Genomic DNA, 18,923 nt, shown 5'->3' with positions numbered 1-18,923 from the left:
GATTCTCTCCATTTCTACTTTGACCTCTGCTTCTAGAATATCAGAGCAATTTTCCTGTAGTAATTCTTTGAAAATGATGTCAAGGCTCTTTTTCTGATCATGACTTTCAGGTATTCCAATAATTTTTAAATTATCTTTCCTAAGTCTGTTTGCCATATCAGTTGTTTTTTCAATGAGATATTTCACATTTTCTTGTAAATTTTCATTTTTGTTTTGTTTTGAAGTATTGATTCCTGATTTCTGGTAAATTCATCAATCTCCCTGAGTTCTATTCTTTGAAGGATTTGTTTTCCTCAGAGAGTTTTCTTATCTCCTTTTCCATCTGGCCAATTTTGCTTTTTAAAGCATTCTTCTCCTCAATAACTTTTTGAACGGTTTTATCCATTTGACCTAAGCTGGTTTTTAGCATGCTATTTTCTTCAGCATTTTTTTTTTTGGATTTCCTTGACTAGGCTGCTGACTTCATTTTCATGTTTTTCCTGCATCTCTCTCCTTTCTTTTCCCAGTTTTTCCTTCTAACTCCCTCATTTGATTTTCAGTGTTTTTTGAGCTCTGTCATAGCCTGAGCCCATTTTCTGTTTTTCTTGGAGTCTTTAGATGCAGGAGCTTGTGCTTCCTCATCTTCAGACTGAGTATATTGATCCTTGGGCATCATAGATAATGTATTTCTCAATGGTGTTCCTCTTTTTTCTCTGCTTGCTCATTTTCCCAGCCTGCGCCTGGTTTTGGGGTGCTTCCTGAGCTTTTGGGACACTCCCACAAGGGTCTCAGTGTGTGAGGCTCTGTCCTCCCTCCTGGTCTGTGAATGACCATATGCTCCCCCCTCTGCCACTGGCCTGAGGTGGGGGGGGGGCTGCTGTTCTATGGGGGGGCCTAGACTGTGATCAGGATCTGAATGTGGTCAGAGCCCCAGACTCCTGTTCCAGAGGCAGAGGACAGAGCTCAGCAGCCTCTCTCTCTCTCTCTCTTCACTCCCCTCCCTAGGTTCAATGGGCTCATGCCCTGGGGGCTCCTGTTTACCATCTGCTTCTGTTCCTGGATCTGGGCTACGGAAAGACCATGTTGCTGGCTGTGTGCCCTGAGGGCTGGTCTTCATGTGTTTGCTCTGGCAGAGGTCCCCCGCTGTTCCCCCAATCTGTGCCCCGTGCTCCCCCGGGGAGCAGTTCAGGAGACTCCCCTGCTGCTTCTTTCACTCTGGTGGGCCACCCCTCTGGTGGGCTGCCCCTCCAACCCCAGGGAGCAGAGCCTTTCTGCTCTTTTCCAGATTACCTTGAGTAGAACTGCCTCACTGGGTCCCTCTGTGGGTTCTTTCTCTCCAAAGTTTAGTTAGAATCCTTAGCTTATGAGTTTTATGACAGAGCGCCTAAGACACGATCTGTTCTTGTCGCCATAGAGGGGCGGAGCCCCATCTATTTCTTTTTAATTTTTTAGCTTTTTTTTTTTTTGCAAGGCAAATGGGGTTAAGTGACTTGCCCAAGGCCACAGAGCTAGGTAATTATTAAGTGTCTGAGACTGGATTTGAACCCAGGTATTCCTGACTCCAGGGCCAGTGCTTTATCCACTGCACCACCTAGCTGCCCCTAAAAAATTCCTGTTCCAGGTGAGGATCGAACTTACAACCTCGGCATTACTCGTTTTTGTACTGTCGTATAAATACCGCGCACAAACCGACTGTACCACTGCAGCAATTAAGTTTTTAAGATATGTGCTGGGCTAGATAATTGAGGTCCCTTCCAAGTATGACATTTTGTGATTCTGGTCATTGTATTTAAGTCATTTTAAGTTGTGTCCAACTCTTCCTGACTCCATTTAGAGTTTTCTTGGCAGAGATACTAGAGTACTTTGCCATTTTCTTCTCCAGGTTATTTTACAGATAAGGAAATTGAAGCAAACACTGAAGTGACTTTTGCCCAGGGTCACACAACTAGTTAGTATCTGAGGATGGATTTGAACTCAGTTCAAATTAGGAGTATTCTTAACTCCAATCTCAACTCTCTCATCTGAACCTTTAGGATTGTTTTCATTTCCATTATTCTAGTTACTGTATATGTTTAATTCACAGTGTGCCAGTTTATAGCATTTTCCCCATGTATCTGAATTCCTCATATTCAACATTTTTTATAGTTTCAAAAGTGCATTACATTATATCCATAGACACAATTTCTTCAACCATTACCCATTTAATGATCACCAATTCTCTTCTAGCTTTTTGCTATTGCAAAAAAAGGCTGCTATGACTATTTATTTTTACCATAGGGGATTTTAAAAAATTATTCACATAAAATGTTTCTTTCTATAACTAATGTTTTTAGGGTATATGCCTAGAAACTGAATTTATGGATCAAAGAATATGAATAGTACATTAGCTTTGCTTGCATGTTTTCCAGAACCATTGAACTGGTTTATAATCCCACTAATAGTATGCATATCTTCTTAGTTCAAACCCACTCCCAATAATGACTATTTCCATTTTTTATCATCTTTGATGAAATATTAATTTATTTCCATAGTAATCTTCTTTCTGTCCCCAAAAGGATTGTATTGAAATAAGTCATACGGTTGAGGTAGAAAAGGAAGAAAGTGAAGGGCTAAAGCTGGAAATTAAATCTGAGGATCATTTCAAGAATGAATTATAACATCACAAATGATTTTGTTTTACACTGAAAAGGTGGTGCAATTTATTTTGAAATGTGGTTTTTGCAGTTATTCTATGGAAGTCAATAAATAATATTTCCCTGTTGATGCTAAATAGAAGTTAGAATGGATTTTTATGGGAAAACCTCTTTCAATGTGTGCTTTGACTTGACTAGAAGAGGAGAAAGGTAAAGGCAAAGAAAACATTAACACGCATTTGTCAATTGGAAAATGACTTTCCACAGGGACAAAGTCCTGGTAAAGACAGCCAGAGTGAATATTGGAAGAATGGGGAGAGAAATGGGAGGAACACAAAAATAATTAAATAAATGAATGAATGAATGAAAAAACAAACAAATGAATGAAAGAATGAATAAATGAATGAATGAATAAGCAAATAAGCAAACAAACAAACAAACAAACAAATAAACAAGCAAATGTTGCTAGGGAAATGGATTCTGGTCAAGTTCTGTTCTCCCAATCTTGCTAAATGTGGAGCAAATACTATACTAGATTAATTTTTTATATATAACTTTTTAATTTTTTATCCAATTGCATGCAAAAATAATTTTCAACATTTATTCTTTTGCAAATTTTTGAGTTTTACATCTTTTTCTACCACTCTCCCTTCCCTCCCCCTCCCCATAGCACTGAATAATCTGATATAGGTATTTAACATATTTCCGTATTAGTCATGTTGTGAAAGAAGAATTAGAACTAAGGGGGGAAAACCAAGAGAAAGAAAGAAAATTCATAAAAAAGTTTTAAAAAGTGAACATAGTATGCTTTACTCTGTATTGAGACTCCAGAGTTACTTCTCTGGATATGGACAGCATTTCCCATATCAGATCTCTCAGGATTGTTCTTGATCACTGAACTGCTGAGAGGAACTGTCCTTCATAGTTGACCACCAGATTCATTTTTACTATCAAGTCAACCATATTTTCTTAAATATTCAAATAAGTATTTTAAACTTGCTATAAAATCAGTAATTCTTATCTTCTAAATAAACAAAAAATCAGGAGATCTAGCAGATTTGGACCCTCACTCAGTTGCATTAAGTATTTAACTTAGACATTTCTGGTTTCTTCAGAAACTGGAATGATTTTTCCCTTGAGTAAGTTGATGAGTCATAGGCTAATGACTGTCTCCACAGTTAAATACTTAATTTTAGTTGTTTTACCTTCTTGACTTAAAATGAGCCACATACATGTGATTGGCCCGGGGAAAGTTGCTTGAATCCTCACTGAGATTTCCTAATAGTGCTTTGGATAGTTTGGAGTTTGTCATTGAATGATATTGTGCATTTTAAACCATTAAGCTAACTAGTAACTATGGTGCTTTTGCTAGCAGGATAGACAAAGAGCATCTAGAAAAATAAAAACAAAAACAAAAAGCAATCAAGTTACAGAATAATTTGGAAACAAAACATGGACACTTGTCTTTTTAATGTGATAATAGTAAATTGTGATGATAGGAAGGTTTACCATTGGCATGTATCTTTTGCTGGTTACCAGGGCAACTAGATGGTGAAATGGATATAGAATCAATCCTGGAATCTGGTAGACCTGAGTTCAAATGTGACCTCAGTCACTTATTTTGGCACCATATGCACTTTTGTGACAACCATTCCCTTTCCTTTTTCCATCAAATTCCATAAGTACCTTGTATGTTTATGAATACATATCTGGTGGTCCTATTGGCTCCACTGGGAGCCACAGTGCATAATGAGAAAAAATAGAAATGCAGCACTAGAGAGATGACTTCTGGATTTATCCATGCTTCTTTTCAGTTGCTATGTGACTTAAGTAAGTTATGCAATTATTCTGGTACTCTTGAGAAGCTTTGCCTTATAGATAGGTATGAATCTTAGAGTGCTAAAGCCCAGGTTCAAGTCTTGTTCATGATTTATATAACCTGATTTATACCATCAGTACACTAAAAATCACACAGAATTGCTGATCTGCCTCCTTGGAGAGTCTCCATATGGGGCTTTCCTTACACTGATGCAATCATATATTCAGATGTAAACAAATAACTTGGGTCATTAGCTCTGCTCTCTTTAAACAAAGAATTGCAATGATAACAATATGCCCACATTTTCTTGCTGTACAATTCTACCAAAAAAGTGAGTGAGCAAATGTCAGTCTAATGAAGAGCCATGAGATAATCTCACATGAGAATCAATTGAAGGCACTCGGGGCATTTAAGCTAGGGAAGAGAATTAAACCATGTATAGGGAGATCTGTCATCTTTTTTTTAAGTGCTTGCATGGCTCTGTCCTAGAGGGTCCAGATTCTAGATTCTAGATACTGTTTGGCTTCCAGGGGAAGAATTAGCAGCCAACCCTAGATGTTGGTGGCTTGATATGAGGGAAAAAACCTCCCAACTATTAGAGATTTCCAAAAGCAAAATGGGCTTTTTTAATAGTCAACACTGTTAGGATTGGGAAGAGAAATTGTTGCAGGTAAGTCTTAGGAGAAGTAGGATCACAAGTCTCTGTAAGGACTCTCTCTCCCCACGAAACTTTCATATCAGGTATAATATGGCCAGATTCATAGGCTCATACATTTAGAGCTGGAGTGAACTTTCAAGATCATTAAATACAACTGTCTTATTTTACAGATGGGGAAACTGAGGCCCAAAGAGACCATCTTGCAAAGGTCATATTGTACTTGTGGCAGAACTGGGATTTGAACTGGAGAAGTCTTTTCTCTAACAAGCTAGACACCTCCAATTCCTTCAACTCATCCTCATATGAGATGATCTCACGGTTATTTGCCATTCTGGTTATCTTCATAGGATCTTAAGCTTGAAGGTTCTCATAGACTGTTGGAAGGCAATTGGAGCTGGCTCTAACTCTTTCACCCTTAAGACTGTGCCATATTAATTCCAACAAGGTTGTACTTGCTGATTAGCTAGAAATACTATTTTTACAAAAGGATGGATTTAAAGGTCCATTATGGGGAACTGAGTCTGATTTGATGTAGGACAAAGGGAATGAGAAGAAGAGATGACTTTGAAAATAGAGAATATAGTAAAACAGATAATAGGAAGAAATTCTTAGACCTCTCAGAAGGGAGAAAACTATGTTCCAAGGCAGGTGTATGTGCCAATTGTTAATTCCGCATGCTTGGTGAATTAGAGTACAAATGTAATGGGAGGTTATGATCAGAGAAAAAATTGAGGGTATCTATGTGTATTTGGGAGTGATTCCCCAAAAGACTCAGTAAAGTTAGCACAATCCAAAGTAAACAATGGACCCGTTCTTTCAGAGGTTCACACACATTGAGTAATAATAATGAATATGATATTAATAACATACATATATGTATCTATAGATACATATATCTATATAACTCATGTATTATGTTCCAGTCACTATGCGAAGTACTTTGCAATTATTTCATTTGACACGTCCAACAATTCTGGGAGGTAAGTGCTATTTTTTATTCCCATTTTATTGAAGAATAACAAATAAAACCTACATCATGGATTGTCCAAATTATGCCTTTTCCCCTGAGATCACAACTTGGTGAAGATTGAAAGAAAGATGGCTCAAAAAGACTATTATTTTTATATCTTTAATTAAAAAATGAAACTTGTTAGGAGAAGCATGATCATTTAAGAGGTAGGGCAAGTCTAAAGGAAACCAATAACATCTCCTGGGGAGATAAGTACAGTTCAGTCTGAGCACATGGAACATGTCTTTATTGTATGAAGTTGCCCAATTTAGGAGCAGGAGGCTGGTGGTAGCAGCCAACAGTGCACAAGTCAGATCTCCAGGTACAAGAATGAGATCTATATAGATCTCATTACCAACAGATTCTGGGACACCTTGCTGAACAAGAGGCCAATGACCCAACACAAAGTCTTTTGTGATTCCTAGGGGGTATCTTGCCAAAAGCACTTTGCAGAAGAAATCTGACACCTGGATACAGAGTGACCATTCTAAGGTTCTCATCTTCAGAATCAATTGGTCTTTAAAAATTCACCAGTTTCATATGTTTTTTTCCATAATGGTGCTTAGCTGCTTTGGGTTCAGATTTTGTGTGCATTCCATCGAATCTGGGTCTTTGGGATAGGATGACATCTCCATGGGCAACAGGAAACTCACTGCCTTTATCTTGCCCCTGGGAAAGAGATGAAACAAGAGAAAGTTAGCATTTTGGCTGAGTGCTCGGGTAAGCCCGATTTGATGATAAAATATTTAGCATTTTGTTAAATCCAACACAATAAATGATTAGTATTTCTTTTTTTTTTTAAAGCATTATTAAACATAGAAGGGGAGAAGAGTAAGAAAGGGAAAAGAAAGCTAGCTTTGGAGTCAGAAAATATTAGTTTAAATCTTTTTTTTGTTTGACCTTGGAAAAATCAATGCTTCCCTCTCAGAGCCTCAGTTTCCTCACCTGAAAATTGAGGGTGTTGACTTTCAGCATGGTCTTTTAGCTTTCAATCTAAGAACCTATGAATTTAGAGATGAAATAGAATCTCCCAAATTCTTTTTTGTTTGTTTTTGTTTTTTACAAGGCATTGGGATTAAGGGACTTGCCCATGGTCATACAACTAGGTAATTATTAAGTTTGAGGACAGATTTGAACTCAGGTTCTCCTGGCTCCAGGGCCAGTGCTCTATCCACTGTGGAAACCCTCCTTATTTCAAAGATATCAAAGCTGAGATCCTGAGAGGAGAAATCACCTGCCCCTAAATTACTCTTGATTACTTAGTAATAAAACAGGAAAAATGGCAAAGAGGAGTCTGAAATATAAAAGAAAACCAGGTACAAGTTCCTATCTTATGTTATGATCTTGGACAAGAAGGCTTGGGTTGTATATAAAAGGAGACACTCTTTTTTAAAGCATTTGAAGGGCTATGTCTACAAGGTTTAGACTTGATTTATACTGCTTGGCCTACTAAGACCTAGCAGCTAAGGCTGTAAGTTGGAAGCTTGATATGAGGAAAAACCTTCTAATAATTCGAGCTTTCCAAAAGCAAAACAGGTTGTTTTGGGGGTGGGAATGGGGGAAGGGTAGTGATTTTCCCACTCAGAACATTTTAAGAAAAGCTTGGATATTATTGGAATGATGCATATTCAAGGAAGGGGTGGATTAGAGGCCTCTGAGGTTTCTTCCAAGTTGGAGATTCTTTCTTGTCCTCATGGAACTTAGCATAATTTAAAAAAATACTGATAATTATTGAAATGTTCACCCTGCTTAAATAATTATAGGCTCATTTATTCAGACTTGGATGAGAATTATTTACATGATTGTTTGTCCCATTTCTTATTTTCCTTGCTGTATTTTTTATATTATTATTTATATTTATTTATTTTTAAATTTATTTATTTATAAATTATATAAATTTTGCTACAAAATCATACAACTTCTGAGAATATGTCCAGAAAGGGCTCAATTCCAAATAAATGACTGCTAATTTTTCATACCATCATGAGCTAGAACCTTCCTACCTCTCAGATCATAACTAGGAAGTTTTGCACTTTGGATAAGCACCAGAAACCATGCTTAAGGCAGGTTGCACTTTCATTTTGTTATACACATCATTCCTTGGGGGGCAATGCAGGGATCCAAGGTCACTATACTGTGAGGGAGATTACACATTTCACCCCTCCCAACTGGTAGCTTCCTATTTAATTAACATGAACACCTGGGCTTTTCTTTTTCCACCGAATTTTTAACCTCATTTGTGAAGGGAATTCCCGTAAAGGACATTCTTTCTATTAATGCTGATTAGTTCAGGGTTATACAACTAGAACATATAAAATACAAGAATTGTACTCAGCGTCTTCCTGATGCAGAAGTCAATTTGCTCTGCCATGGGGTAGAGCAGAGGTGGTTATGGTGGATGGGGGAGAAGAAAAGGGAGGTAGGTGAGGGGTGGGGGGAAGTGTTGTAGATTAAGAAGTAATTGGGAAATGTTTAAATAAATAAAATGAATTTGCAGCTCTCAAGGAACCATTGCTATTTGATTGACACCACAACAGTCCACCCTAGTTTCTCTCTTGCCCTTAGTTATCAAGATAATTTTTATACTTGGCATCCATGAAGCTTGCCTTTAGGGGAGGGGCTTTGGTTATAGAGTGAGAAACTCTTGATTAACGTGCAAAGAAGATCATTATTTCTTACTTTGATCTCTGAGAATTCTTCCACATGTTGCCTGGCTAATGGTTAATCAATGATATGAAAAAAAATGTTGTTATTGGTGGTGGTCCTTACTTCTTGAAAAGGACCAATATCATCACAAGGGTGATGTCTTGACTTCCTTTTGAATTGTATTGAAGTGAGTTAGAGCTGCGTAAAGTCAGTTTGACTCTCTTCCAGGTTGGATTCAGGAACTAGAACAGGGGTAGGGTTAAAGAAAGAACTTTGAATTCCATGAAATTGTTTTTAAAAATACTTGATAATTATATTTCAATCTGGATGGTTTCCTTTGCAAGTCTATGTGTATTTTATTTTATGTATTTAAAAACTCTGAGGAGTTTATAGGTTTTACTGAGGGATCCACTGTACAAAAACTGTTATGAACCCATGTAATACTTTTGGGAAAGGAACATGAAAAAGAATTTCAAGCTTTCCCCATCCCCAATACACTTGGGATATCATGTCAGAATTGGAAAAGACTCTAGGATATCTAGTCTATATTTTTGATTTGACAAAAGAGGAAATTAAAGCCTCCTAAAGATTGTGACTAGCCTAAGGACATTGAGTAAGGTTCATTCAAATATTGCAGAAACTGAGTTGAAGAGGAGGTAGAAATATATCACACAATGATAGATCTATAGAAGATTTTGAGTACAAATCATCCTTTCTTTTACAGCATTAGGATCAGCATTAGGAGTAGGAATATGTGCCAATTCTCTTGGATTAGAGTCTAGAACCCTTTTAATCAAGTTGTTGAAATTTGATTTTTCTCAGAGGAACAAGGATATTGACCTTTTGGTAGCAGGGACTGCCTAGAAATAAATTCCTGCTACTGAGAAGGCTGAAACTGGGTATCACTTGAGCTTGGGAGTTCTGAGCTGCATTAGAATCAGGTATCTATACACAGTTCTGCAGGAAAATTGAAGCAATCGAGAGGGCAGAGTTTTGAGGCAATGAAAAATCCAGGGAGATGGTATTGCAGAAGACCACCCCTGGGAAGAATGACATTCCACTAGAGACTGGCTCCATTTCAGGGCTTTCCCTGTTTGAAGAATCTTCATCATCATCATCATCATCATCATAATCATCTTCTTCTTTCTCCTCCTCCTCCTCCTCCTCCTCCTCCTCCTCCTCCTCCTTCCCCCCTTCTTGTTCTTTTCCTTCCCTGAGCAATTTCACTGACCTAAAACAAAATACTCATTATGCTATGGCTATATTCCTTCTGCTCCTGGGTGTGGATTATAGAAGAGAAGTGGTTGGGGCAATTACTTCTGGTCACAAGTTTTGTTTATTTAATAGAAAAAAGAGTCAAGAAATATGGCTAAATGATCAATTCCTCATTAACTTAACAGATAAAGAAGATGAATGATTTCTTACTTTAGTCTCTGGGAATTCCTGCCTGTGCCCCCGAATTAGTGGTCAATAGATGCTATGAAAAAAGCAGGATTTGTGAACTAGAATAGAGATGGGAGAAAGAAACAGGCTGAAGAGAGTATTCTAAAGAGTAAGGGTCTGGAGAGATAGTGAAAACCAAAAAAAATATGGAAACATCAAAGGAAATATTGGAAGGGGATTTGACATTTGAGTTAATGAAGGAGGCACCTGTTAAGACTATTGGCAGAGGAGCTTGGTTCTAATTGAGGCTCTTCCCCTCCCCATTGAATTTCTATTAAACTGGTGCTTTGAGAATAACTTTTGTGCTTGCCCTGTGGTTGCCCAAAGTATTTGTGGTGATTCTGCTTATTTGCTCCTTCTTTTTTTTTCTCTTAATTCTTCCTGCTGAGTGAAATAATACCTATGATAATAGCTGGCATTTATATAGTACCTACTATATACCTGTTGCTGTTAAGCCCTTTACAATGATCTCATTTGATCCTCAAAATAACCCAGGGAGATAAGTTCTATTATTATTTCCACTTTACAGTGAGGAAACTGAGGCAAGCAGAATCAAATGACTTAGCCAGAGTTACACAGCAATTATGAATCTGCAGGTGGATTTGAATTCAGATCTTTCTGACTTCAGGTCTAGTTTTCCCTCCACTCTGCTGCTTAACTGCCCCCAAAGTGTCATATCCCTTTTCTGGGTTGCAGATTCATAGTCCATCATCAGTGGTACAGTTCCAGTACAATACGATATATGTTTTTCCCCAGTGAAGCCTTATTCTTTTTAAAACAGCATTTGCTTTGGTAAAAAGAGGTTTGGTAGGTTTCACATAAAGGATTTTGCAATGGATAAAGGAGGAAGAGGTTTATTTGAATGTAGTTAATGTCTTCTAGAAGGAAAAGGAGTAAGTAGAGTTTGCAATTATTAAATTGTGTGTTTGCCAAAAGTTTTGCTTCCTCTTTTCAACATATTTACTTTTCTTCCTTTGAAGTAGAACAAACTGGAATAGTATTCAAGGAAAAGAGGGAGGGGATGGAAAAGAAGGAAAAAAAAGACAAAAAAGAAAGGAGAGAAAAGGAAGGAAAAAAGTAAGGGGAAGGGACATTTTTATGGGAAGAGAAGGGAAGAGAAATGTACAAAAGGAAAGGAAGGAAGAGGAAGAGAGTCAAAGAAAGAAATGGAATAGAGAAAAACCTCATGAAGAAAATTGTCTGATTCCTAATGTGATTAAAAAACTTAACCCAAGCAAACTGATTTCTCAATAATTTCTCATAATTTCTCCCAAAGACTCTCATTATAATAAATGACTTTACCAAACAGTGGGCTGGATAATGATCTAATTGAAATTATTTGGCCATTTACCCTCCAGGAAAGAAATTGGAAAAATAGAAATGACTACAACTTAGCAAATGATTTACATAGCTTAATAAATTATACTTCTACTGGTGCTTTTAAATGCTCAGTTGTCACACTCAACCCATGCATAAACTGGTCAGTACATATTGTGATTAATATTGACCCCAGATGCATTCATTTTTAATGCAAATACCATTTAGCTTGTTCTTTTAATTAGTGCCAAAATTCAACTTAAAATAACCTGTCTTTCCAACTTTTATTTATAAAAGTTTAAAATTTGATAGAAATAGTATTTTGAATGGTAGTTGTGATCCCTGGGCTGTCCACAAAAGCCTAATTTACTAAAATTTGAACTAATCATACAAAACTACTTTAAAATTCAATGAGAAGGCCTTGGAGAGATTTCTACTGCCCATCCTTTTTTCCCCTAAGTGTCTAGAGAATTACAAAAAGGGAAGCCAAGAATCAGGGTTTGAGGTCTCTGAATTTGTGTCTACCCCCATGGTATGAACCTGCTATTCAAATTATGGACTATCCACAGTTCTAAAAATCCATATATATCTTTTTTCTAGTTTTTTTGGCAAGGCAATAGGGTTAAGTGACTCACCCAAGGTCACACAGTTAGGTAATTATTAAGAGTCTGAAACTGGATTTGAACTCAGGTCCTCCTGATTCTAGGGCTGGTGCATTATCCGCTGTGTCACCTAGCTGCCCAATCCATATATTTCTTTTCCAAACCTGAACACACAATACAATAGTAATACAGTTTCTCATAAGATGGATAAAAAATGAAATTAAAAATAGCTCCTATTTATAGACAGAAATTGAATTGTAAAATCTGAAAACAACAATAAAGTAACTTTCCGCAAAATTGAGTCCAATCTTCCAAAAATTCTCTCTTCAGAAAAACAGAAGAACTGATTTTTTAGGTAACCAATATAAATGTAAATGCAGCCCTCTGGTATTACACTTATAAGCTCTAATTAAAGATAGACTTTTGAGACAATATTTTGCTTCTTATTAACGTTGCATCTATATAAGAGCCAGTAAAAGTTTTGTGAACTAACAATTTAGTAGACATTTCATTGGGTTATTGTTTCTTAGAAGCCATCATAGATCTTCCTATTTCACAATTTTTTCGAACAAATGTTTTCTATGGTGTTTAAGGAAAGTTGCTGGTCCAAAATCCAAGTTTTCTGAATTTGGAGCCAGAGGACTGAAATTCAGATCCAAGCATTGTGACTCTTAACTTTGCTGGGTCTCATGCTGTGAGATGATGGGGTTTGACTTTCTGACCTCTGAAGTTACTTCCAACTCTAGAATTCATACAATTCTATTAAAAGACTGATTTCTTGTCATGTTGCTAAATGAAGTTTGCTTATCACCTTTCTTTCTCTCTCTCAAAGCAGCAAACTCTCCACCATTGGCTTTTGGGTTGGAATGAGTCATGGTGGGTATCCTCACTGTCCCTGTAGGGGACCATTTTCAATTCTCTTTTTGGTGGGTTCAGTTTTTAGGGTACCTATAACAGTGTGGTATTTCATTAATATGAGCTCTTTGAGGAACAGGGGCCATATTTTTACCTTTTTTTTTGTTTCTCCAAAACTTAGAAGAAAGAAAAGAAACAAGTACTTATTAATCACTTACTACAAACGTTGTAAAGCACACTTTACAAACAGTGTCTCATTTGGTCCTCACAACAACCCTGGGAAGAAGTTACTATTGTTATCCCCATTTTACAGTTGAAAAAACTGAGGCCGAACAGGTGAAATGACTTGTTCAAGGTTACCCAATTAGTAAGTGTATGAACAAGTCATCTTGTCTCCAGGCCCAGTATACTATTCATTATGCTACCAATCACATTATGTGATTTGTATTTCATTTACATGATCTCATATATTGTCAGTATGCATATGTATATGTATGTGAGGTATAATATGTCTATGTGCATGTCTATGTATGTGTCTGTATGTAGAGATGTGAGTGGGGTATATATACATATATATAAATATATTACCTGCACTTAAAAACATGGTCTTGAAAAGTCCTTTTATTAGAAGTGTTGCTGGTAAAACAATCAGCTGCAAACCCCTTTCCATCTTCGTTGGCTAGCTTTGTAACCGGAGAGTGGGCTGGTGATTTCATTATTCTCTGGGCTTCTAGAATTCCACTGCTCAGATGTCTTTTTCCCGATTTACAATGCTCGCGGGCCGCAAAAGAATGAACAGATGAGGAAATGGTATAGCGTCTAACGGTCATGATATTACCTGTGTAGCAGACATTCATGAAAATAAAGTCCACCCATTTAATTAAGTCCACAAATAATGTATTAAATTTCTGGTTTAGATGTTGACAAAAGTCAAACATTATTGATTAAAGGGAGTATTTTGTTCTGGCAAGAAGGGAGTGGCCTGGTCCAGTGGGAAGTGCTTTGGATTATTTATCTGGCAACTAGAAAACCTTAAGCTGGTTTCTAGCCCTAGTTTTCTCTATGACACTAGTAAAACAATGGGTTTTGTTTTTTGTTATTAGAGAAGAAAGGCAAGCTGGAAGAAGCTTGGTGGGATAGTAGATGGAGAGCTGGACCTGGAGTCAGGAAGACCAGAGTTCCAAACTAGTCTCAGATGCTTCCTAGCTATGTGGTCCTGGGCCAGGCACTTAATTCTGTTTGTCTCAGTTTTCTCATCTGCAAAATGGGGACAGTAATAATAATACCTGCATCTCAGGATTATTGTGAGGATCAAATGAGAAAGTATTTATAAAGTGATCTGGCACATGTTAAGCTTGATATATTAGCTATTATTGCTCAGCTTCTGCTTTGTCTTATGTCTTCATCTGTGTTATTAGCAGCAATATTATGACGATCAAATGAGAAATTTGTCAAGTGTTTTACAAGCCTTGAATGCTAGGTAAATGCTACATATTATTAGTAGTATTCCTCTTTATATCTTTTATTCATGCAATCCCTATAGTCATCTACTTGTTTCCTATTTGTAATGGATGGACAACCAAGGGAGTCTGATTGAAAACTTTAATGAATGATTGATTTGGATGATGACAATTCTTCTATTATTATTATTATTACTAGCATGGACATGATTCCTTAAAATTTCTGAAGCACTCTCTTCATTCATGCAGATAAAAATATTTTGTATATATATATATTATATATATATATATATATATATATGTGCACACGTAATTTTATTTACTGCTCACAAGATCTCTATGGGTTAGTTATCATGGATATTAATATGCCCATTTTACAGAAAGGGAAAGGTCCAGAGAGATTAAGGGGTTTCCCCACATTCATACATTGAGGTTGTCATATGTAGGATTTGATATCCCCACAAAGTGGGGATAGTGGATAAATGGTGGGTCTAGAGCTGGAAAGACTCATCTTCCTGAATTCAAATCTGGTCTTAAACACTTCTAAGTTCTATGACCATGGGCAAGTCACTTAACCCTGTTTGCCTCACTTTATTCATTTGCAAAAAAGAGCTGAAGAAGGAAATGCCAAACCATTTCAGCTTTCTTTGCCAAGAAAACCCCAAATGGGGTCACAAATAGACAGATATGACAAAAAATGTCTAAACAATGACACAAGCTCTGATAATTCAAATCTAATACTTATTTTAGGAAATATGGAATGGAAATAAATATGATCCATTTCCTTTGCTGCTCAGATAGATATACGAGACCCATCCTTAGACATATCCGAGTATAGCAATTCTCATTTACATATTCCAGGATTCGAGCACTAGTAGTGAACATTTATATACAGCTTTTCATTTTGAAGAGCATTTAACCCACAAATTACATTTAGTGCTAGATTTGAGATGGAAAGGACCCTAAAGATCAGTTTACCAAAGTTTCTCTTGCTGTTTCTGATGACAATAAAATCCAGAGAGGTTGATAGTGACTTGCCCAATGTCTCACAGCTGAGTCAGAATTGAAAGCAGAGTAATTTTTCTACTGATGCAGTACTATTTCTGCTCTGTTCCTTCCCAAATCACTTTAAAAGGCATATCATTATCCCTGTTTTATAGACAAGGAAACATGTACTTAGAGACTAAATAATCTACTGTATAAGTGACTCCACACTTGGTATCTGAGTATTCATATTAACCAAATAACTTACTTAGAAATGATATACCAGGCTGTATTGAACTCAGGAATGTATTTATTAAAGTGGGTGAGATTCTTGGCAGAGTTTTGTGAGACCTCACACAAACTTCAGTTCATAGAATTATGGTTCTACAGCTAGCAATAACCTCAGAAGCATTTTAGTCCAACCCCCTAATTTTACAAATGTGGAAACTGAGTCTCAGGGTCATCTAACAAATTGTCCAAAGTCACTCACTGGCAAAAGGCAGAATTTGAACTCAGGTCTACTAACTCTACAACCCATGCTCTTAAATTTTGCATATCATGTGCTACATTTTTATGGCACATTTGAAATCAGATGGTTTAAAAAGCATTCTGTTTTTCATGGGACTTGTCACTTTTGCCCTCCCAGGTCTACTTGGGGATATCTTTGATAGCCCTGAAATAAGCTCCTCCAAGATATCTTTGACTAATCCCAGCAGATCTTGCTGTGTAATTTATAATGCAAATAAAATCCTGTATTTGGGAATCAGAGGACTCTCTTTCTGGCTAATATGGGCACAACTCAGGTGTAGCATGAGATGAATGATACCTTTGGGCTCCTTCAGGGCCAGTGCAGAATCTGCTGATACCGTCCTGTGAATGGCGATAGATGCAGTGACCGGATCTTCTCCTAGGCTAGCATTGCACTTTTTGGCTCCCTCTTCTTTTCTGTTTCCTTCCAGGTTATTTTCCCAAGCAGAGGCCCTCTGGCTGTTGAAGTCCAGTTCCACTCGGAGGGCCTTATTCTCCTTTTCCAGCTTGTTAATCTCAGAACGCATTTCCTGAATCACCCTCATGAGCTGAGTGGTTCCTTCCATTGCCTTTTGCCAACTGTCCACTAATAGTCCTTTGTGGGGTAGTCAGGTCACCTTCCTGAAATAAGCCGCCCTCTTGGGGTCCCTGTCTGTTGTTCTTCTCCTTAAACTCTCCTGAACAATAGAATATCCTCCCTCCCTGTATCGAAGTCAGTGCCATCTTTCAACACTTGGGGAGAGCTAGGATTCAGTTATCAAGGTATTCTGAGGGTCCCCATGATTTATTCATTCAGGGTTTCAGTTTTCAGGATACAGTTTTTCTTCTGATCATTTCCCTTCATGTAGATTCATAGGCTCAGGGGTATTGCCCTCCTGCTAAAAAAGAACTCCCCTCCCCATCTCCATCATTAACTTTTTAATCTCTTTATAATGGGGGAGGGATGTTAACCTGGAGTCTAGAGCTCTAAGGGGTCTTTGGATAGATTTCAGGGGGTCTGTGATGTTGGATGGAAAAAAGGACATCTCTTTTTACCAAGAACCAAAGACATTTTGCATTTCTTCCAATTATTTTAAAAGTCGTATTCCGAGAAAGGGTCCACAGACTTCAGCAGAATGCCTACCATTGAGATCCATGACATAAAAGATGTTAAGAATTCCTGGTCTACAAGCTATCCTAGTCATCCTCCCACTAACCTACAGACCCATTTCTGAGTTCCCCTCTCCTGCCTATGTTCAGAGACAGAAGATATTTTAAATGGCATCTCCATGGCGAAACTCTTCACATGAATACAAAGCGTGTCAAAGGAGACATGGATGAAGACTCTTCTTCTAAAAATGTTTCCTAGTTTTGATTCCCAAGTGATGAACTATGCATTTTGACTCTGGGTTAAGGAATTATCTTTAAAAATACAGGCACATAGAGATCATGAAGAACATGAATATGATTACAATGTGAGGACGACAGTGGCCACCACACTGGTTGGTGAAGAGGGTCCAGGTAGGGCAATGCCACTCTTGGGCATCGGTGCTCTCTTCCTTCTGTAGAAGGTCTGTCAGCAGAGCAAAGAACGTGTTCAGAGTCTGTAAGGGGAGATGATTTAGAAGTTAATCTTGCATGAGAAAGGAAACGTGATCTCAAGTGCAGCCTTTATTACTTGTTTCCTGAAAAGCTTTCTTTGTTGCAAATGAAAAGCAAGAATCTGAAATGAGGACCATTTTCAAGAACAGCATGTTTTTGGAAACTCCATGAATACTTAACCATAGACCTGTTTCAGAAGAAAGATAGTTTTTACCTTAGAGGTAACTAGGTGATGCCACTAGATCTAGATCAGGAGGATTTGAGTTTGAATCTAGCCCCAGACACTAAGTGGTATAGTGGATAGAGCACTGGGTAAGAGTCTGGCAAACTTATCTTCCTGAGTTCAAATGTGACTAGCTGAATGACCCTGGGCAAGTCACTTAGCTCTACCTTAGTTTCCTTAATTGTAAAATGAGCTGGAGAAAAAAAATAGCAAACCACTCCAATATCTTTGCCAAGAAAACCCCACTATAGGGTCACAGTGACTGAAATAACTGGACAAAAATAACATAATCACTGTGTGACCATGGATAAATCACTTCACTTAATTTGGGGTTTTGGGCAAGGCAATAGGATTAAGTGACTTGCCCAAGATCACACAGCTAGGTAATTATTAAGTGACTGAGGCTGGATTTGAACTCAGGTCCTCTTGGCTAGTACTCTATTCACTGTGCCACCTAGCTGCCCCCTACTTAAATTGTTAAATAAAGATCATAATTCCATGGTTGTGAGAATCAAATGAGATATTATTTATCAAGTGCTTAGTACATATTATAGTCACTTAAACATATCTGTTTCCTTCCTTTTTTCTCTTCCCTCTTTAGTAAGGGAGTGCTAGAGTTCTAGTTGGGCTCTATTGTGGATCTGCTCTGACTTGGAACTGAACTGAGAAAGTGCTTTTCTGGATCATTTTTGTGTTTTATCTTTTTTTTTCCCCCTTGCTAATCATTGGGAAGTCAATGCAACTTTGTGTTCAGGCAGGCATTAGAATCCCTTTGTAAGAACAGCGGGGTGTATTATTACATTTTAGGATGATAGTTAATGATTCTATTTTAATTTCATAGAAGTCATTTTAAACAGATTTGTACATTTGTTTCTCATTTAATAGTCTTAATCGTCTGTTTACTTGGTAGTTCATCTAATATTAGATCTGAATGTTTGTTGTTAATTTTGGGATTCTGATAACCCATATGCTTTATGCTCTCTTTCTCTTTCTGGAGCATAATTGAATATTTATTTTTTTGAATTCAGTTTTGTTGATACTTTATGTCAAGCCCAGAAGTCTTGGCTTCCACAAGATTTGGTTTATTGGCACCAATGTCAAGGTCTCAATGGTGACTTGTGGCACAGTGGATAGACTAGAGTTAGGAAGACTCATTTTTCTGAATTCATATCTAACCCCAGACACT

At 37.4% G+C, this 18,923-nt stretch overlaps 1 protein-coding gene across 1 annotated transcript; it reads right to left on the bottom strand.

The window, feature by feature from the left end:
* Window positions 1-6,634: 6,634 nt before the first annotated feature.
* Window positions 6,635-16,499, bottom strand: CCDC195 (coiled-coil domain containing 195). The gene is made up of 3 exons (XM_074192739.1): window positions 16,232-16,499; window positions 13,550-13,799; window positions 6,635-6,767 (listed from the first exon to the last, which is right to left on the bottom strand). The coding sequence occupies exons 1-3, from the start codon at window positions 16,497-16,499 to the stop codon at window positions 6,635-6,637; spliced, it is 651 nt and encodes a 216-aa protein (XP_074048840.1).
* Between the last annotated feature and the right edge of the window lie 2,424 nt (window positions 16,500-18,923).

The sequence above is a fragment of the Macrotis lagotis genome, chromosome 6, assembly GCF_037893015.1.
Source record: "Macrotis lagotis isolate mMagLag1 chromosome 6, bilby.v1.9.chrom.fasta, whole genome shotgun sequence".
In the NCBI taxonomy this organism is placed as follows: Eukaryota; Metazoa; Chordata; class Mammalia; order Peramelemorphia; family Peramelidae; genus Macrotis; species Macrotis lagotis.
Note: the sequence above shows the minus strand (reverse complement) of the source record. Positions and strands in the feature narration are given on the sequence as shown.